Source organism: Alexandromys fortis, unplaced genomic scaffold, assembly GCF_014885135.2.
Source record: "Alexandromys fortis isolate MF-2015 unplaced genomic scaffold, M_Fortis_MF-2015_v1.1 scaffold_25, whole genome shotgun sequence".
NCBI lineage: Eukaryota > Metazoa > Chordata > Mammalia > Rodentia > Cricetidae > Alexandromys > Alexandromys fortis.
Window position 1 is genome coordinate 1,734,223 of NW_026067904.1, and position 21,733 is coordinate 1,755,955.

Consider the following 21,733-nt stretch of genomic DNA (forward strand, 5'->3'; position numbering starts at 1 on the left):
ATGATGATAAGAGACTGAACCTCTGAACTGTAAGCCACCCGATGAAGTGTTTTCCTTCATAAGAGTTGCTGTGGTCATGGTTCCCCTCACAGCACAGGAGCCCTAAATAAGACAAGAGAATTTGGACTGAGATGCACAATTATTTACCTTTTTATTCACTCTTCTGATTGTTTCAATTGTTACTTTGCATTTAACTGATGCTTCCGATGTGGCTGTGTCGTGGTCCCTGGTTTCCCAGTGCTTTCTATGGGCCCCCAGGAGATTCAGACAATCCTTGTCTTACAGACCTCGCCTCCTCCATAGAGATAGCCTCAGTGTGTAACCTATCACTCGCCACTCACTCACTGAAGCGAGACTTCAGTGGGGAGCAGGCAGCACGAAATGAGGGCCATACCCATTTTTATCTTGGCGTCAGGAGCAGCAGCTGGTTTTCACTGCAGTAGGTCTGTTCTGGAGGCCGTTTCTATCACAGTTCTCAAGACTTATTTTTCTAGCTCTCACATTTTGTGAGCTGATATTCTAAACAGACCTTGTGTGCTGGGCACAAGCTAAAGTTGTCTGAGAGGGAGTCTCCACCGAGAAATAGAGCAGGGCTGCAGGGCATTTTCTTAATTAAAGACTGGTGGGAGAGGACCCGGCACATTATAGGTGGGGCCATCCCTGGGCTGGTGGTTCTAGGTTCTGTAAGAAAAGTGGGCTGAGCAAGCCAATAAACAGTATCTGTCCATGGCCTCTGCAACAGCTTCTGATTCCAGGTTCCTGCCCTCACTGCTTTGGTCAAGGTGTTTCAGTACAGCAATAGTGACCCTAACTAAGACAGCCTGTTGTTTAGAGGACTTAAGAAACTTGAGAGAATCTCAAATGATAAAAGCACTTTAGACAAATGGGATGTTTTTATTTCCTTCCAAGGGATGCAAATACTGTGATAATCTTATCATTTAGTATTGTGGGAATCGGACATCAGTCCAGTTCTTTTGACAGTGACTCCTTTTGTTTTTGAATAGGCTGGGAGTGTGGATCACTGGTAGAAGTACTTGGCTTGCACACTTGATTCTCCCCCATTACCAAACCCAATGATGATGTGTTTAAGTGTGGCTTTGTTAGCTTCCAGTCACTTTAGCAACTGGGGTTGGTTCACAAACGCCAAGTCAGGAAAACAGAAACGGGGAATTCTGGTAGCTAGTGATTGTCTCTTAATTGCTCTTTCCTGAATCTGCTCCCTTCTTTCTTGCCTGGCTTGTTACACAGTCCCAAGTCAGCCTTTAGTCTGCAGATCCTCTCAGTTACATCTCTCCAGCCGAAACCTGTGTGTGTGTGTGTGTGTGTGTGTGTGTGTGGTCTATGTGCACATGGGCGGTCAGGCCAATGCACACATGGAGGTCAGAGGAAGAGGTCAGGATCCCACTCTAACACTGCATTATCCCCTTGAGAAAAGGGTCTCTCACTGAGCCTGGAGGTAGGCTGGCCTTCACCCCCTCAAACTAGAGATGACCTTGAACTCCTGACCCTCCTACTCGCCCCCCCAAGTGTGTGTCACCACACCAGGCCAGAAAATTTGTGACTTTTATCTCAAACTGACTAGCCTAGTCAATTTAGTTTATCTAACCCAGGCCACATAGGTCTTTAGGTGCAGTCATGATCAGGAGAAAGGCTGGGTACATGGTTCAATGGTTTATCAGTGGGATAAAGTGTTTAGGTCCCAAGAGTGTGAATAAATGGACGGGTAATGCTGGCACTTCCTTCAAAAGATGTTTCTTCCTAGTGTTTTTTATATTCAACAGCAACCTTCACTAGTATACATTAAGCATTTTTAATTAAAAATAACAATCAGGTAACTTCAAGAAAGTAAGTGAACAGAAATATAGAGAAAAATTATCCTGAATACCAGAGGAAAGTATATTTAGCACCAAGAACAGTATTACACATATAGAACATACAGTTTGAAAGATGCATCAATGGCCTAACAAAAAGCAGAACATATTTTTGTAGACCAGAGTTAAGAGAACAGGAGGAAAATGACGTGGGTTTACAGAAGTCACAGTTCATAGATTTCCACATTACAGAGTAGTATTCTAAGGTCAGCATGTGAGGGAAACCGGCTAATAGAAAGTGAGAAAGAAGACACACTCCATGTTAGCCTCCTCGACTCTTGAAAAGTTGTTTGGGAGATTTTAATCATCTGACCACGCAAACCCATCTTTAACTTTGGGCAGTTTAATTCTTGCATTTCTGGTATTCTTTTCTTAGCTGTAAGAAACCCCGGCAACTGTCTCCCATTTTCAGCAATGAACTCATTTTTCAATTAACTTTGTGGTAATATGATCCACATTTTACACATAAAGAAAATTCTGCCCGCACAAACAGTACTGGTTGGTTCCCACAGGGCCTATCTTACTTCCTCCGTTATCTGCAAAGCTTACCATCGGTTCATCACCGCTACTGTGCACAAATGGGTGATTTTCCTTTCACCTACAACCAATTTTCTCTCATCTCCAATTTCTCTTTTCATAGTCTCATACTGCATATCCAAACTACATATTGGTAAGGCTCTTTAACGGGAGCTGTCTCCTTAACACAAGCTGATCCTCAGATGCAGTGGACGTATTGAGAACTGAGTGTTCGTTATTCTGGCGAGTTTACTCCCTACTGTGAGTTGACATAGGCTGTGGAATTGGACAACTCAATATTCAGGTCTTTCATGCCAAGGAGCTTCCTTGGCAGATTAAAGGTCCAGTTGTTTAAGTGTTAAGAGCTGTGCTGTGGCTACTAAGGACAGTGGTTCTTTGTGGTCCCCACCCCATAAGGCCACGTATCATCCCTGAACTTGTTTTTGCAACCCTTTCCAGATCAACCCTCTAAAACTGTGGGGCCCAGCTGTGATTTAATAAACACTTCTGATGACCCAAACACACCTACCTGTCTGAAAACTGCTACCTTAGGTTTTCTTTGCTGTAGTCCAAACTAAATAGGCTCCTGCCCTTTGAATAGCCTGCTAAGTAGTAGCCGATCCCCAACAGTGGGCTAGTGTGCCATTAAAGCAGAAGCTGGCTTGCTACCAGTTAAGACACCACCCAGTGAACTTTCCAAAGCAGAACGGGGGAAACCCCTTCACTTCCACAGCCATTACCTCTAGCCAGAGGGTTTCACCCAACAACTACAAGGGACAACACAGACAGACCCTTCCAGTAGGGCTGCCCATGGGGATTTTAGTCTCCAACAGGTGGAATGAACTCTTCTTTTAGTTTGAACACTGATTTTTAAAGACATGTACTAAAAAGCAATTTATTCTAACTAAATAACTCATATCTTTCCACAGAAATACTTGAAGTGGCTTATAAAAATTGGCGTGCAGTAATTCTAACGAAAATTAGGACTGGAAGACAGTTATGACTACATTCCCATCCCTGATGCTTACGGCAGCCCAGGAGAACATGATGGGATATTGTTAAAAAAAAAAAAACAACAAAAAACAAAAAACACACACTTCAGATAGTCTGACAAAAATTGAAACTCTTGGCTAATTACGTGTATCAGTGTATTCTCCCTCATGACGGAGTCTCTCTGCCATATGGGAAGTGGGCACTAATCACCTCACCACTGTACCCATTAAAAACAAAATTGTCCTTAACAGGCAGGAACTAAAGAAACCTTTTGACTTTTGAATTATGGTGCATGTGTGGAAGTTAGAGGGCAGCTTCCACGTCACCTGCTGAGACACCCTGTTGGCCCTAGGCAGTCCTTTGGAAACCTATGAGCTTTGTGTGTGCAGGCGCAGGTGTGTGGAGGTCAGGGGGTAGCTTCAGGGAGTTGGCTCTCCTCTTTACCACGTGGGTCTTCAGGCTTGATGGCAGTCACCTTTATCTTTCTTTAAAATTTATTCTAACAGCATTAAATTTATCTCTGACATTTCACTGACTTGTATTTTTTGAGCATGAGAAAATACTGATTATACCTGGTCACAAACAATCTACTTTAACATATAGGGTGGTGACAGGCATTAATTTCAGACCCAGTTTCAACATGGAGATGACAGGGTAAGACAGTTGCACTGTAAAGCCTGAAAGACACAAGTGGTACCTGTCAAAAACCAATGTTTCAAGTATGAATCCTATCAAGGAAAAGGAGCTATTATTCTATGTGGGCCGATCTGTCCTCGTCTTGTGCTATTCCAGGCATTTGCTTTAATCAGACTCCAGAGTAGTAAGAAAAGAAGTGGAGGGACATCAAGCTTTGAGAGGTGCTAAGTACATAAAAATAAATTTTAGGAATGGGTAAGTGTCAACAATCTTCTTCATTGTCTTTATTACAGTAAGAGGGAATTTTACTCTTAATGCATAGAATCTCAAGAAAAACTTTACATTTAGCTTTTAAAAGAGGCCCTTTGACAATTATTAATACAAACGTGAAATAAGACCCTTCAAACAAATACCAATTTCAGTAATAGTTTACATACAGCAATAATTTATTCTGAAATGTTCATTTAGTTTGAGACACCACTCATGTCTCATTAATAAAAGAGCAGCCATTTTACCTCAAATACCAGAATATACAACAGTTACAGCATAGCAAAAATCCTACCTACTTTCGATAAAATCTAGTTCAGGTAAAATAGTTCCATTCAATGTTTTACAGTTACACAGATCTGAATTGTTACACTGTAGCTATCCTATGCACACCATGTGATCACAGAACCAATAATCATTACCTCTGAAACTGAACCATCAGCTTCATTCATGCAGTAAAGCAAAGCAGGCTGGGTAAACATATCCATTGGGAACCATATTACTGTGAATTTCACAGCCACATGATTAATTATGACATTAGATGGATTCACGAGGACTATTTTTGCATAAATACCAATTTCTCCCTGATGTAAGTTTATTTTATAATCTAGAAATGATTGATAACAGCAATATATCATATAGCATCTATCTGTAGTGTTAAGATAAGCGATAATTAAAGGACGAAGGGATGGATGCCACTTAAATACGTGTGAAACATACTGTACAAATATACTTGGCTTTACCATTTCTTTCCTACCTAACAAGAGTGCCTTCCAAAATGACCAGTGAGGACCAAGTGGACTATCAAATATGGTTTCCAGAACAAAACCCCTCTAACAAGAGTCAAACCTATTTACAAAAATTTTCAACCTTTAAAGTTTTCTTTGAAATAAAGTCTCTATACAGCAGTTGTGATAAAACCAGCTTTTCCTAGGTTTGTCTTCCCAGCTCTTTTAAACAGATGTCACGAGGTAAGACCCAGAATGGCGCTTAGGACTTTGGGCTCCACTGGATTCTGTGCTGTCAGTCTTTGAATCCCGCTTCTTGGTGTTGTTGCTCACGGGCGTTGGGATCTGCGAGGGCCGGGCTGACGTGCTATCTGCACTGCTTTTCCGAGGGCTCGGGTTGTAATTAAAAGGCGACACTCGGGCAGCAACAGTCCCACTAGGTGAGCTGTGTTTGCTGGAGCTGCTTGAACTGAAAGGGGTGCGCTCGACCACACACGTCTCACTGGGCTCTGCTGCAGGCACAGAGCTGCTCTGTCCAGGCTTTGCCTCCGTTCCCTTCTGCTCTGGGGCGTCCACCTGAATAAAGGAGTTCAGGCGGTTCTCCAGGCCCACGGTGAGCACAGGACTGTGGCTGCTCACACTCTGCTTTCCCTGGCTGTCTTTTGCGTCTTTAATGCTTGGATTTCCCTTTTCTGAAACACTGTCAATCACTGGAGGGGTGTTACCTGTGGGAGACCTTCCAGACCGAGGGTTGTTAATGGGACAGTCTTCAATTCTCACCCAAACGTCCTCTGTTTTAGAAACAGCAGGTGCCATCTGGTAAATCAGAGTCTTTGATTCAGCACCATGGGCAGCACCTGAGGAAGCGGTCTGAGAAACCATGTTTGTGGGAGATATTTCACTTTCTTTGATTTTCCTCCACGTGCCCTTTGTGGGTACCTGGTTCTCTTTCGCTTGTCTGGGTCCTGGCACGGAGTTCACATGCTTTTCATCCTCACTCTTTGCTTTTTCACTGGACTCTGATGAGGCGGAAAGAATAGAAGATGAGCTTCCAGTTCTTCTCCAAGTGCTCACTCGAGGGAGGGATGAGGAGTGTTTGCTGTGCTCTCGCTTCCAGGTTCCTGCCCGGTTGATTGGCAGTCTGGAAGGACTTTCGGAATGGGAGCGTGTGATATCGTGGCGCTTTCCTGGTCTTCCATCACTATACTCAATAGTGGGGCTGAGATTAGGCGGGAGCTTTCGCCATCCACCAGCCTGAACAGACGGATGTGTGCTCAGAGACATATCAGGAAGGGAGGGACTTAAAACTGGGGTCTGTGCCTGGGACCTGGTGGGAGAATCTGGTCTAGAAGATGGAGAAAGGGATTCAAACGAGGCAGATTCCTCCAGTTTCCTCCTTAGGGTCGGGCTTGGGGCTTCTTTGATGAAAGTAGACTGGCGTACTAGCGCAGGCCTTTCTGATCTATCTGACTCACTTCCACTTGACTTAGTTGAAGACATTCTAGAAAGTTCTACCTTCTTATTGGATCCATTGCCGTTGCTCATCTGGTTCAGCCCTTTAGACGCGGACTCGCTTCTCGGGATACTACTGGCATTCTTGGGTAAGCCTGCTTGTTTGGTAAGGTTTTGTTGGCTCATCTGTCTGCCAGGGGATGTATAGGACATTTTCCCAGAGCCCGAGGACTTGGTTGAAGCAGTGCTTGGAGACGATGTTCTGGGCAGCTGAGACAGTTTGTTAGGAGGGCTTATTCCATTTCTACCAGGGGAGATCGAGTTTCGCCCTGGAGACTGCAGTGGCCTACTTAATGGTTGCTGTGTAGGCCTTGAGGGAGTGGAGTCTCTAGATCCTGATCTTGAAGGCCCCTTATTTGACCCACTAATTTGGGAAGTCTGCCTGGTAATAGGGCTCAGCTCTGATTTTACTGATGGCTTGGTTCCTCTAGGAGAAGTGGTGGCTGCCGGAGCTTCACTAGGGCTTTTGGTGGCTGGAGTCTTGAGGGGTGGGCCCTTTTTAGAAACAGGACTTGTACTGGAGGAGCTATTCCGAACCCCAGGGATGTGAATCATGGTCCTGCCTCTTGAGATTGAGGGCATGTTTGTCGGGAGGGGCTGTTTCATTTGGCTGGAAATTTCTGAATTAGATCGAATCTTTCCAGTAATCAAACTTTTATAAACCTTTTTCCCACCTTTGATTCCTTTATTTTCAGATTCTATCTTTTTTGCTTCTAATGTGCTTTTCTCCCCCGGTTTGAGAATTCGTGGGCCTTTATTACTTGTGAAGGGTTTTTCCTCTTGATCAGGTGTGAGATGAAAGGGTGAGCCCAGGGAAATGCCTGACTTGAGCGAGAGGATGGAATCTGAATCGGACGAAGCCTGTCGAGATAAACACGCAGCAGCAGCAGCCTGGTGCAAACTACTCACTATGGAGTTCGCACCTTCTTGAATAGCTTTCCAGTCAAAATTCTCTGAATCAGGAGATAAGCCGTGTTCTGAATCTGGCCTCTGTATATCTTTCAAGTCAAGGGTCAGATCTTCAGCTAATATGCCTCCCATGTTTCTGGGACTCTGCTTTCCACTATCACCCTTGAGTCTTGAAGGTCTTTTCTTTTTCGGCATTGCAGAACTGATGCACTCCTGCAACAGGTCATCTTCAGAATCGATGCTCAGAGAGCTGAGAGAACTGTTTCTTGAGAAGCAGACAGGGGTGTCCTCAACATGAAATGACTTGGGCGCATACCCAGATGCCTGAGGCTTACTTGGTTCCCCCTGTGCATTAGCAGGTTCAGCTTCTTTGATTGGTTCATTTTCTTTGTTATTGTTGTTTTCTTGGTCAATGTCACTAAGGGAACTCAGAGAGGAATTTCGAGAAAAGCAAACTGGAGTATTTTCAATAGCAAAATTCTGCAATTTTTCATCCGTTGCTGCCCCCCTATCTGGCAAGTCTTTGGAGGCCTGGGGGAAAGTGGGTTGTTTCTGAAGCCCTGGTTTGGACTGTCCCCTGTTTACTGAATGTTTTGTATTAGCTTGTGACTTACTAGCTGACTGTTGGCTTGAGGTTGGTTCTGTGTGGCAGATACCTTTGGCTTCTGAATCCTTATTTTCTTTCCCCTTTCTTAACTCAGCCTTTTCCCTGGACAGGTCAACATCGTCATCATCAAAATCTAGAGAGCTCAAAGAATCATTTCGTGAAAAGCAGTAAGGAGTTCCTTCAATAGGGGTGTAAGGATGCGGTGAATCAAAGGCAAAGCTTCCGCGGACTCTGTCTTCGTTGTTCGGCAGCTTCTCACTGAAGTCCTTGGGGGTGTTTTTCAAGCTCTGTTTCTTTGAGTCTTTGCTGTCTGAGAAAGTTTCTTCAGCATTTACGTTAATTTTTGAGTCTGTATTCTTCCTCATTTGTGTTCTATATTCTGTATTTTGTGGCATGGGCTTTACTGGTGAAGTCGGCTTCTTTTTCTTAGTGTCTAATTGATTTTTGTTAGTTCCAGATGAAGTCACTGATGCTTGTTGGACCTGGTCCATTATCTTTTTCACTCGGAAAGGCTTGTGGCTTTTTCCTTTGGGCATAGCAGAATTGATACATTCTGCAAGAATATCTCCTTCCTCTGCTTTAGTGTCATCCAGGCCTGGCTTAACTACAGATGAGATGTTCCCCCTCTGAGCTTCATCTGAACATCTGCCCTCTGTAGGAATAGTATCTCGTTTTTCAAATTCGCCTGACTGTGTACCTGCTCTAATTCCGTCACCAGCAGCCAACTCATTTGGAGGGGATTCTATTGTCAGATCACTTAGAGATGTCGCCGTGGAAAAGTTTATAGGTGTCCCTTCTACACAGTACACGCGGGGCATATCATCTCCTGGTGTGAAGCTAACATGCTTTTGTGTCTGCAGTCTGTTTTGTGATGGCAGAAGTTTGTACACAGGCAGCTGACTTGGCTTCCTTGCCACAGGTGGAGGTAATTTTGAAGCAGTCTGGGCTAGCTTTTTGGCTTTGCGTGATGACTTTGTTGGCATGGCTGAGATAATGCACTCTTCTAATATTTCAATATCGTCGTCATCTGAATCATCTAATAGGTCCTTTTCAGAATCAGGATTTTCTACCTCTTTCTCCTGATTTTCACTGGACTCTTCAGGCTGCTCTGGCTCGGTTTCATTCCCGTTGTCGTTTTCCTGAACTGGGGGCATTATTCTTAATTCCACGTCCTTCTGTATAAAAGGCTCATCGAGGCTCAGCGCGCTCAGGCTGGATGAACAGGAAAACCCATCTGGAGTACTTTCTGTGGCAAAGTGCAGTAAAGTATCAGCATCCGGAAGGACCTGGACCCTCTGGACTGCAGCATTCACAGCGGTCTGCTTAGGGCCACTCTCCCTCTTCTCCGCGGCAGGTGCTTTCGTTTTTGGCACCTCTCTCTTGGTCTGGACTGTCTGGGGAGGAGGAGGAGGGGTTTTGCTTCTGCTTGGTGGCATGGTCTGGCCAGGGCTATCTGGAAGGTCACTGGGACTGATAATGCCACTCACCATTCCACTGCAAGGCTCACTCTGAACAGAGCTAGCAATGGAGCGACTCTCAAAACTGTCAAGTGAGCTGACAGAAGTGCAGCGGCTGAACACAAGTGGGGTCTCCTGGACGTAATGTTCGGGGGGACTTTTGGGCGTCTGAGCACCACTTTTGGAGGGAGACTTGGCCCCTGAAGAAAATTCAACAGCCTTATGCCTGGTTGATTCTGAAGATAAGCCAGAAGCCTGGAGTCGGCTAGGTTTGGTTCTGGCGCTCTGGGACACTGCTGGAACTTCGCTCGCAGGATCTTCAGCTGATGGAGTTCCATCGTCCTCCTTTATCTCTGCTATCTGCAGAGTGTTAGCAGAATCTGCCTGCTGTGTTGTCGGACCACATCCTATTTCATCTTCAGCTGATGACAGGGATGATAAGGAACTGCACCTTGAGAAACAAATGGGGGTGTCTTCTACACAGTAAGTCTGCATAGTTTCTTGGTTGATGGAGGGGACTTTGCAAGTGTTCCCTTTTTGAGCCTGACCATTTCTCTGTGCTGAACTTGGATGTAGCTGATTCTGCCTTTTGGCATTAGATGAGGGTGTGGATGTGTTCTCGCTGCTTGGAGAGAGATGTTCAGTTTTGGTGCTTTGTGCTGATGAGTTCTTAGAGAATGGAAACGATGGTTTCTGGGAGGAAGAGATGTCAGTGGCGTATTTTAAACTATAGTCAATAGGCTGATCCACATGATGTTTTTCTTCGTTATATTTTATACTATAGTTTGTTGGTCTCTCCCCTTCTTCATGTTGTTCTTCCTCTGAATAACGCTCACTGTAGTTGGTAGGCTTGTCATCTTCATAGTCATCTTCCTGACACAAAGACTGGTTTACATTTTGATTAATTGCATGACTAGAACCCATTCGATTTGTTTCTGACCCACTGGTTCCCCTAGACCTATATGGGGAAACACATTCCTGTTGTCCAAAATGTGGTTGGAACTTGAGGTGTTTATCATCCGTGTTCTCAGGATAGACAGGATAACTGGAGTTTTGGCTTCTGGGCTGTCTTTGCTCGTTCTGCTTTATCTCATCTTCTATTACATGCTTCGGTCTTGCCCATCTTTCATTCTGTGAGGGACTCTGCCTTCCAGAGTTCAACTGCTCATCTGAATATTTAAGACTGTAATTTATTGGTGTGTCCAGTTCTCCATCATTATCATCCATATGATTTGCACTATGTATCTTATGGGCTAGGTCAGCTGGATACTGACCATAACTGCAAAACTTACTTTCATCATCTTCAGAATAGGACTCGACGGAGGGCTTCATCTGACCTCTTTTACCGTAGCCATCACTACTGTTGACACTGTTTAAACTGTCATTGGAAGATCTCTTATACTCCACTTTGGCATAAGGCATAGAGCATGTCCTATTTGAATTTTCCGACTTAGTGAAGCTGTATGTGTTTGAATGTGTATGGGAAGCAGAGCTTCTCCGTGCTGCATTCCTCTCATCCGGCACACAGTGGAATTCGGTGGTAGAGCCGGAACTCCTGTCTTCCTGGGAGGTATGAATGGCTGATACTTCTTCCATAACTTTGGCAATCTGGGCTGCAGTGCTAGAGATCTGCAAACCTCGTTTCGAAGAGGTTCCTGGATTTTCTGTTGTTGAATGGTAAGTGCTGAGGCCAATACCTCGCTCTCTCTCTAAACTTCTGTCTTTTTCAGAACGAGAACTGTCTAAACTTCCCCTTGAAGAAGAGCTGGGCAATACTGTAGTATTTAAATATGGTGAAAGAACAGTCATGTTCCCAGTATTAAAATTGTCTGCCCTATTATCATCATGTCGATTGGTGTCAAAAACATAGTCACCATAAAGATTTGGCTTGTGTCTCTGCTTGCTACGATGAGATGCCTTGGGACTTAAGTTGTCAATATTGTCAAAGGTTTCTGATAAATGCTGAGCATCTAACTCTGCTTCTAGGGCCTTTTGCTTCCTAACATGAAGAGATGGCAAACTTGACCCAGGAGACATAATATTGGCATCCTTATACTTTGCAGGTCTGTTTGCCATGAGGTTCCTTAAAGCTGCAGCACTTCCCATAGCAATCATTTTGTGCTTTGAATGAATGAGGTTCTTGAGCATGCTCACTGCCCCCATGTCCCATAAAGCTTCCTGGTCTTTAGGATTTCTTGCTGAGAGATTCCACAGAGTTCCACAAGCATTACTGACTATTGTCAAGCTGTGAGATTTCAAGTGCTGTAATAAAGTCTGTAGGCAATTGTTCTCTCTTAGGATTTGCCTGAATTAAAACAAGAACACATAAGATTTAGGGGGAAATGTGGTTAGTGGCAACAAATAAAGGGACAGAAAGCAACTGTAAACGCTGAGCTGACTATTAAACACAGCCAGCACAGTATGAGTCTCTCAGCTCTCTTGTCAACTCCACCTAGCCACCTCTCCTTTTGTTCTCTTGGTTCATTTAATATTTACTGTTTTAAAGTATCCATCTGTCAGACCAGAAGTAGGAAAAGTGAATGTTAGGTTTCATTTACTCTGTATTCTACTCTGATCCACTACATGAGAAAAAGAATTATTTTTGAACAAATACATTTTCTCCATTCACACAGTACGTTTCCTAACTGAAGAACTACAAACACATTATGAAATCTAAATTAAACAGGGACTGTGGCAATTTAATTTATGGTGAAGCAACCATGTTGAATACTGAGGAATCTTGGAAGCAGAAGACAGGTGATTGATAGATCTTTACGTAGTCAGGGAGCACACATGCTTCTAGAATAGCAAGCTTACTTTCTAGAATGATCTCTGTACCTGTGAAAGTGCCATGTCCTTTGTATGTGGTTGTTGGCACACTAAAAAGAACATGATATGCACTATGAAAATGTAACACTTACAGGACAGCACGCTGCCCTAACCTGAAGTGACTTCTGAAGCTCCACAGATTAGTAGACATGATGAACAGTTCATGACTAAGCAATCTGAAGACTGAGGTGAAGACACCATTAGAAAATTGTGAAAGCCTTTATACTTCCTAGATCATACTCAGCAGTTTTTTCTTTGCTTAAAAATTAGTTTTATATTCCTTTACATTATCTAAACAGGCACAAAAGAACTAAAAATATTCTGATTTTTATTCATATTTTTACAGGTAGGCTGTGCTTCTCAACTACCATTTATTTATTTGTAAATTTCTATAAGATACTTCAAACTTTACTAGCAAAAACATGCAAATGAGTTATACTTGGAGATGTAATTATCTTCACACTGCAATAAGGACATCTTGCTTAAAGCTTTCATAGTGCCAAAAATATTTTACAATTAGGTCTTTTTAAAGAAAATAAACTATAACAACCCATTTAAAAGTAATATAAAACTTAGTATATACCTGTGGTCTTCATTTGTAGCTATCAAGCTGGACACATTTCGTAATATCCCACCTCCACTTTCAATGATGGCTAGCGTATTTGTCTGGCTTCGGTAAGTGAGAGTGCCAACCAAAAATGCAAGTGCCCCGTCCACGGCACAGATGTCAGCTTTATTCTCAGTGCAGTGTGCGGACAGATTCCATAAGGCACTCAAGACACTTTTGAGGGTTGATTCCTATTAATGATGGAAACAGAGTATGCATCCATATGTTAGAATCCTTTCTCTTTTTGTCTCCTTCCTGCACATTCCTCACTAGTAAATCAGGAACTTCTCATTTACAAACACTTTCGTGCACGCCAAATGAAATCTAGGTCAGCACTGTTCCTATTATACAGTATTTTTTTTTAAAGAGTGGCCAAGAAGGCCTCACTCTTTTTTTTTTTTTTTTTTTTTTTTATGATTACATTCTGCCTTGATGTATGTCCGCATGCCAGAGGAGGGCGCCAGATCTCAGTACAGATGGTTGTGAGCCACCATGTGGTTGCTGGGAATTGAACTCAGGACCTCTGGAAGCGCAGCCAGTGCTTGTAACCTCTGAGCCATCTCTCAAGCCCCTTATACAGTATTATAGCAGTGACCTTTGTTCCAAGTGTTTAGACGTTAGATATATCTTTAATGAACCCAGAATATGAAGCAGAATTGATATTCACTAATTGTATTCACTATCACAAAATAATATCAGGAGGATAACAGAAACTCAATTAAAACACCTTCATATACTGTAACACCTTCATATACTGTGTATGTATATGGAAGGATATCTAAGTACTAAGTGGCAACACACTGCAGAGAAGGTTATGTAATATTCTATTTGTATTAAAAACAAATATATGTATTCATATGCTGTTGGTTAAAAATAATGTAACTTCTGAAAAGTACTAGAATATGTACAAATTCTTAAAATTCCTGAAGAAACAAAGTTATTATGAAAATGCCCAAGCTCCCTAATATAAAAAAATGTAACTGCCACAGATACACTTTGATACACAATTAATGTGTCTGGTCATAATTTGTCACATTCCAGAGTCAGTGTTTTTTTTTTTATGATACCATCAAGGAATCTTCATTAGAAATGTATTTGTTCCTATTAGGACAAGAAGCACTTCAGACAATACAGATGCAATACAGTACTCTAAAAAAAAAAGGCTATAGCAGTCTGAATTTAATATAAATACCTCATAAAGGGGACAATATTGTAGGAGGATAATATAGACAATGTAGAGAGAAAACACCAGAAACAAAAACTAGGTTCTGAACACAGTCTGAATTATTTTACTTAGAGTCTGACATTAGTTTTTGTTCCTGTAGGAAAATGTTAAAGAATAGAATGGCTGGGTAGTTTGGAAGGTGTATGTTTAACATAAATCCTATCCAAATGTTTCCCTAAGCGCTCACACACACTTTCACATTCCCAACAATAGTACAGAATGCCTCCAGTGGCTCAACTACCTTGACATGTGGCTTACTTTTTAACATTAATTCAGTATGGTATGCATAATAGCATCTCACTGTAGTTTAACAACGAATGATGTCCTGTACCCTTTTCAGCATGTAGTGGCTAATTACCTGTTTAGCAGTATCTTTCTACAGAACCTACATACATTTAAACAAGGCTGCATGTACCTGTGTATGGTGAATACACAAGTGTCTGTGTGAGCTGTGAGAGAATAGGTGTGTCACGCCACCATGTGCAAGTCAAGGAGGACAGCCTCTGATGTTGGGTCTTGCCTCCCTCCTTGTTTCAGACAGGGTCTCTCTGGTGGTTTACACCTTTAATCCAGCACTAGGCAGGCAGAGGCAGGTGGATCACCTAGTGCAGTACTGAACATTTAAAAGTTACCTTTTTAACTTCCAAAGCACATTCCATCAATGCTTTCACACTTCCAACTTCTCGCAATGTCTTTTTGCTATTTACATCTGCTCGCCAAGACAAATTCCTCAAAACACTTGCAATAACCTGTAAATAATCAGGTTTAGAATAATTTGCATACAAAATGAGTCATACTAGTTACCTTTTTGTTTCTAATGCCAGAGGTAAGAATAGGAATCTATTACAAGTTAAATACATCTTATCTAAAAAGCTTGGCAACGTGTTTTGATTTTAAAATTGGCTTTATGAATATTAGTACATGTGACATTCCCTGGGTATAAGATTACACTCCATATATATGTACTGTACACGTTTAACCCAAAGGCAACTTTATGTAGTATTTTAATAACTTAGTGCACTGAACAGTTCCACAACACAGATTTTCCACACGTGGTGTCATGTAAGCAGCATACAAATAGTTTCACATTTAGGATTAGGAATGCTCCAGCTACATTATCAAAGCATGGCATTTGCATGTCTCGAAAGGTCATAAATGAAAACCAATAATTTAAATATGATTGATTACAATAATAAAAATAGGAATTTTCTGCCTATAGCAAATTTCTCATATATGTTACGAGGATGTCAAAAGGAATTAGTTCAACATAAATATTTTCCTTTACTTTAGCGTTAATGGAACCATACTTTAACGTAAACCACTAAATACTGAGCCAAAGTTTAATATAAATCAGTACATTAACCGTTACTATCCAGGAAAACACTAGAAATTCTAAGCAGTACCTGCTGTAAGTCTTCACTTTCAGATTTCAGCTGGGCCACGAGTGCTCTCATGCAGCCTTTCATAGAACACAGCGTAGCCTGCAAAGGGAGACGCGGAGCAGCATCGTTAGTGAGACGGCCTCAGCTGGCTTCTTTCTAGCTACTGAATTTCAAAGCTGGTTCTTACTTAAATCATAAATGTTATTTTACCTATACAAGACCCAGAACAAAACTACCTAGATGGAAGACAGATGCCTCCCATTTCTGTTATCTATCTTTTACCTAACTGGAAAAGCCAAAAAAAGCCCCGAGAAACAATAAGGCAGAGCATGGTGCTGTGCTGTCTGTAGTGGTAGCTTATGCTTTCTCCTGGAACAGTGCTTTGGTAATTATTCTTTCCTCCAGTACTGCTGGTCTGCACTGTCTAGGTGGATGAACCACCATTTTTTGCTACATGCCCAGTACCAGGAGCAATGCTGCTGGAGCAGCTATGTAAATTCAGCACAGCAGTCTAACGTCAGGTGCACTTTTGCTTTGTTTAGGCAAAAGACAACCTACTAAGCTGGGGTGTGCAGCAGTGAGGAAGGACTTTTATCAGCCATTGCTCAACTGGGGTGGGGTGGGGTGGGAGACACCAAAAACTCAGAAGAAATTCTTTGCTTCTTTAGTTCAAAAAGTTGTTTTTATGAAAATAAATTGACTCGTAATTGAGTTACCTTAAGAAGTAAATCTTATAAAAAGACATACCTTGTTGGCAACATCTCCAAAGGTCAAGTTTGTCAAAGCCATTCCAGCATACCGTCTTAAAGTAATACTGTAGTGGTCATTAGTAAGCCCATACATCTCACAGTCCACCTGTAACAACTCTGCAATGGCCTGCAGTCCCCCTAATTAACAAGGGTAAAAGGAAAAACATAATAATCTAGAATCAAATAAAGTGGTATAATTTGGCAGCTTAAAAACCAGGGGAAAATCTCAAAGAATGAGACTATATGATTTAAATAAATTTCCCTTTAAAATGAAAAAGCCACAAAACTGCTATAAACAATCTCTGTGTAATATAAAGTACAACCGACACGATTCCACTTCCTGCCAGTGTCTCCACCCTCCAGCCTCTAGCTTTACTGAATGACACCACCACTGTTTTCTGCTCACTGACATACACTGTACCTTGGCAACAATGGAGGCTATCTGCTATAACATGGGTCTTCCTAAGCCTAACAGAAAAATTAACTTATTGCTAGTGTAAGGGCTTTAAAACTACTTTCCATTGTCATTTCCTGTGGCCTAATGCTTTTTTTGAAGTGTCAAATAAGTATCCTTCAGAATAATGAAACTTTTAAATGAAATTGTGCATTAAGTAAAACTTATTTCATATAAAGAACAATCTATTCAACCAACTATAAAGTTTCTTTACAAAATAATCTTACTTCCCGTGGCTACTACAACATATCATCCATACCAGGACTCAGTATTTTCCTCCTTCCTAATACTCAACTAGCAGGTATGCTCAGTAATGCTCACAATGGCCAACACTAGGAAGGAAAGGAGAAACATAAAAGGGGAGGAAATGGGAAGACAACAAAGGAACGAGCTATAAAAAAAGTGAAGTGAAACGGTGAGGACAAGAACAAAAGGGAGGTAAAAAGCACATGGACTATTAAAGGGTGGTTGAGCAGCAAGCACCACAGGACTTGGGGTATGGTCTTTTAAAGAAGGTTGCTCAGGCATTTAAAAAAAATGAGCTTGTAGGTCTCAGCAGGTTGCTAACCTGAAAGACCAGCGCACTAACATTTTATGAAGAACATGAAAAGATCAGCAGAAGAATTTGTAGACCCACAAAATGAAGTTCAATGTTGAGCTTAAAACTGTAAGATAAGGTATCTTAATTACAGGAGGATTCATGCAGATCTTTATGACAAGAAGAGATGACAGGCAATTCTCTGAACACTGGCAAGCAAATCAATTTGTATAAAGAAAATCTAAACCATATTTATGAAGATTTCCCTCCATCTATTTGCAATAATGGGTTAAGTAGTGAGTGAAGCAAATCCAGTCACTGTCTTCACAAAACTTATGAGTGGTGTGCAGCACCCAGATCTACAGTGGAGAAGGCCCCACGGAAAGGTCTGAGAAACCAAGTTTAAGGTGAAGTCTAATGGATGACAGTATCTAACAAGGGCAGAGCAAGGAAGAGAAAGAATTAGTCTAGGTAGGATAAACAGTGTGTGTAAAAGGGCCCAACAAGGAGGAGGCCACCAACTGAAGCCACAACAATGAGCAGATCAGGATGTTAGGAAGAGGACATTATAAATAAAGTATGAGTGCAAGTGCAAAATGGCTTATGACTGGAAGTAGTACAAAATATGTAGAACCAGAGAGACAATGGTGCCTCGCTTCACAATGAGAAATAGCAAACACACACACACACACACACACACACACACACACACACACACTGCTGTTGTTTTTGAGACATGGTCTCACTATGCATTCTGATAGATTTGGAAGGAACTCCCTACGTAGATTAGACCAGCCTTGAACTCAGAGATAAACCTTCATCTGCTTCCCAAGCACTTGGTGTGTGCCACCATGCCTGGCTTGAGATATACTCAAGAATTAGGATTAAAGTGCTCCTTTACTAAACATAGGAGATACCAATGCAGTCACGGATGATTTTCCTAAGATTTTGATTTGAGCAAGTGGTTTATTAGAATGCCAGAAGGAAATCCGGAAGAGACAGATTTTGGGATGAAGGTAACATTTTCCATTTGTGAGAGTTCAGTTGGAAGTGTCTAGACTACCATATAAAGGAAGATGCCAGGTAAGTAGAATGAAAACATATCCAAAGGGTTTGGTGGTAGAGTGTTTGCCTAACACACATAAAACTTGGGAGGGAAAAGTTAGATTGACACGTGAATCAGAGAACACTGGCTGAATAGTGACTAACACAGTAAAAGATGGAGCACAAGGACAGAGAAGGAGAGCCTAAGGCCAGGCTCCAATGAAGGCTAGTATTTTGTAGAGTCGAGTAAAGAAGAAGGAGACAGCAACATAACCGATATTTTGATACAAGATACTAGGGAGTCACTAAAGACCTGAAGACTCTGGCACTGGATGCCGATGTAGAGTACTGTGAAGCAGGGTCTCAGTACCAAGGTAAAACACACTATGCTCTATTTTTGCATGAAGTCTTGCCTAGTGTAGTATCTGTATTATTTCCTAAGAAAGATAAAATGGTCTATAGAAGGTGCTATGAAGGCCTTCAATTGTCAGGGAACTCCTATCCAAAAATATCAATTTTAGGATTTGATTTTAAACAAAAATTAAAGATATACTGTATGTCAACAATTCTATAAAGACTATAACTGATTGAAAAAAATTAGTAAAACTTGGAAGATAAAAGAGATCCCTTTATAATTTTAGGCAAGTAAAAAGAAAAAAATCAGTGAATTCTGAGGCAAAGATATAATTCACAGGTTAAAACTAAAAAAGATTCACTGAAATATGATGCAAATTCATAGCCAGCAGAAGAATGAGTATGTCTCAATGCAGAAGTGAATATACCCTCCTGCACTGGTGTCTGGATGGGCTCACTACTGACAGTGTCTCTGCAGAGGTCTAGAATGAGCTTATTATTAAATGATAGGACGTTCAATTGCCTTACAGACAAGGAAGAGCAAGGAAGAGCCAATTGCTTCAAGTGATATTGAATAGACTCGCAGTTACATTAAAACAAGATAATAGGACATTTAATTTTTAAAAGTACAGAATTTTTTTTTATCATATAGCTTAGACAGCCATCATTAGCCTGAGATATTCTCTTCTAGAGTAAGTATTGGGGTCCACATCAATATTCTGTAGATTGATACCCCAATTTGACAACCACAAGCATCACTCAGACTATGTTTAATTCCTGGGGTCCTACTCTGGGGAGTCTGTTTGCTATGGGCTGGAAACTCTATCTGGCCTGGCAAGCGCCTGTGCTGTTATGATCTAGAAGTGCTGTGAAATATTAATGTAAATAAATCATGTTTTTACTGGGAGCCATGGATATCTTAATCATTTGAAAATTCCAGTGTCTATCAAATTTTCTTGGGCAGGCAGATCGTCACATACTACACGTAACAGTGCTCATGACTAGGCCTAAGAGTTGTCCTCATCTGACTGGGGCTGACACTTTCCCTAGTCCTTACGGCTAGATCCTCTGCTATCTTATACTCCCTGCCTGTGACACAGAGACCTTAACTCTTCTTTTGCCCCAGTGCAAATCTGAAGGCGAGGAGTGAGAGGAAGGTAACCCTGTGGCTATGTCCCCACAGTCACACCCCAGAGCCCCTCCTGCTCCTCACCTGAGAGCCCCTGACCTAGCTCCTGTGGTGAAATGCCCCGGGTAGCCTTCCTACCTGAAGAAGAAGAGGAACAAATACTGAGTCTAAGTTTTATTCTGAAATTCAGATAATTAATGTGTCAGTCCTAGTCTATAGTTCATTGGAACATATGAACATTTATAGAAAAATCTTTGCAATATCTTAAAACTGTGTTTTCCTGTTGTTAGTTTTACGCCTTTTCATAATTATTGGCATTAGGAAAAAAGTTATAAATGCTGAGATTGTACTGAAATGGGAAAACCCATAAGATTAAATGAAGTTTCACAGGACACTGGAAAGAAGACCAGATGGGCCTGTGGGAAGAAAAGCACGGCTGGAGAGCAGGCCTCAAGCCACGGAGCACAGAGTTCTCCTAAGTGATGACTCTGAAGGAGACAGCACTCACGTTCTGCAGTGCATTTGTAGTCAAGAGTCTCACAACTGTACCACTTTTATAGTAAATGATGAATAACAATGACAGGGTGCTAAGAATACAATGCAGGGGCTGGAATGGAATGTAACAAAAATAGCACAAAAGCATGGGCACAGCTATGCCAAGACAGAAACTCAGTGTATGGTTCTTGCATGTGGCATGACTACAGAAATCCAGTTTACCTTACATGTGATGGCTCAGCACAACATGCTTTATAAACATACGTGTAAAATAAATCTAGAAATTAAAGAAACTGTTACATGAAAAAAATGGGTACTCAGTGGTCACAAAGGGTTTAGAGGATGTGATAATATGTATAAAAGGGAGTTATTTCTCCAAAATTAATGCAATATTTCTAACTTCAATTGGAACATATCTTTCTACATATGCTAGTTTCAAGAAAAACCAGTAAAATACTGATAACCATTAAGATAAATTAAAATCCTAATAACTCTTCTTCCTGGTGTTCATCTAAAGTCACGGACAGATTGCAAGAACATTGATACCCTCCCCCACAACCAAGACAGGGTTTCTCCATGTAGCCCTGGCTGTCCTGGAACTCACTATGTAGACCAGGCTGTTCTTAATCTAGAGATCCACCTGCCTCTACCTCCCAAGTGCTGGGATTAAAGACATGCACCACCGACTGGCTAAGAACAATGATGTTTTAACAAATAATTCAAATAATTCCTCTTCATCAGAGGTGACACAGGATCTCTCTGGGCAAAAGGGACAGGGGTGGTCCACTTAGTAATTTTCCCAAACTTTAGTTAAGATTTTAAAAACTGAAGTTGGTTTATAAGAAGGTAGACATTTCTATGATTCAGGACCCATTCTCCCATGGAGACCAGGGTACAGTGGTTTTTCCTTTTTTCCTATATGGATGGAAGTTAGTAGCCTTACATTTTATCAACTTATCATCTGTATTTATTCCAATGATGAATTTCTACAGTTGTTTTAAAGATTCAGCAGCATTTACTTGTGGCATTAGGAAACCTTTTTGTCTTACCAAGTTCATTCATCGCATGTCTATGCTCTTCATCAAATGAAAGCTTCATGAGAACACACACAGCAGGACAGATTTGATGTTCCACAGGAGCTGGCACTGAAAAATAAATTTACCTAAGCCATAATATTTTGTTATTATAGAAGAGATGCTATTATACTTCTAAAATGTGCCGGGGTTATTAATATGTCCCTAAGGTTGGCAGATCAGCAAGTATTTGCTGAATGATGAACAAACACCACAGTAGTGGAACACGACTGTGCCAAGGGCTTCCGGTTCCACAGCATGTTCACTTGCCTGCTGTAACCACGCCTGTCAGACTGGGTCTCCCATAGGTTTTGCTATAGCTCATATGTGTAATCATTTTAAATGATGACTACATGAA

The 21,733-nt window shown here is 41.5% G+C and overlaps 1 protein-coding gene across 10 annotated transcripts in view; it reads right to left on the reverse strand.

The window, feature by feature from the left end:
* Positions 1–1,791: 1,791 nt before the first annotated feature.
* Positions 1,792–21,733, reverse strand: part of Apc (APC regulator of WNT signaling pathway) — a 92,363-nt gene continuing 72,421 nt past the window's right edge. For 6 of the 10 annotated variants that reach the window (XM_050134958.1, XM_050134953.1, XM_050134957.1 and 3 more), the window contains 7 exons: positions 21,352–21,447; positions 19,892–19,945; positions 16,287–16,426; positions 15,561–15,638; positions 14,790–14,906; positions 12,909–13,123; positions 1,792–11,801 (listed from right to left, as the gene is read on the reverse strand). In XM_050134958.1, coding sequence (XP_049990915.1) covers positions 5,237–11,801; positions 12,909–13,123; positions 14,790–14,906; positions 15,561–15,638; positions 16,287–16,426; positions 19,892–19,945; positions 21,352–21,447 — 7,265 coding nt within the window. In that variant the 3' untranslated portion in view covers positions 1,792–5,236. The remainder of the gene's footprint in view (positions 11,802–12,908; positions 13,124–14,789; positions 14,907–15,560; positions 15,639–16,286; positions 16,427–19,891; positions 19,946–21,351; positions 21,448–21,733) is intronic. The other 4 variants (XM_050134961.1, XM_050134955.1, XM_050134959.1 and 1 more) reach the window with 1 other exon arrangement.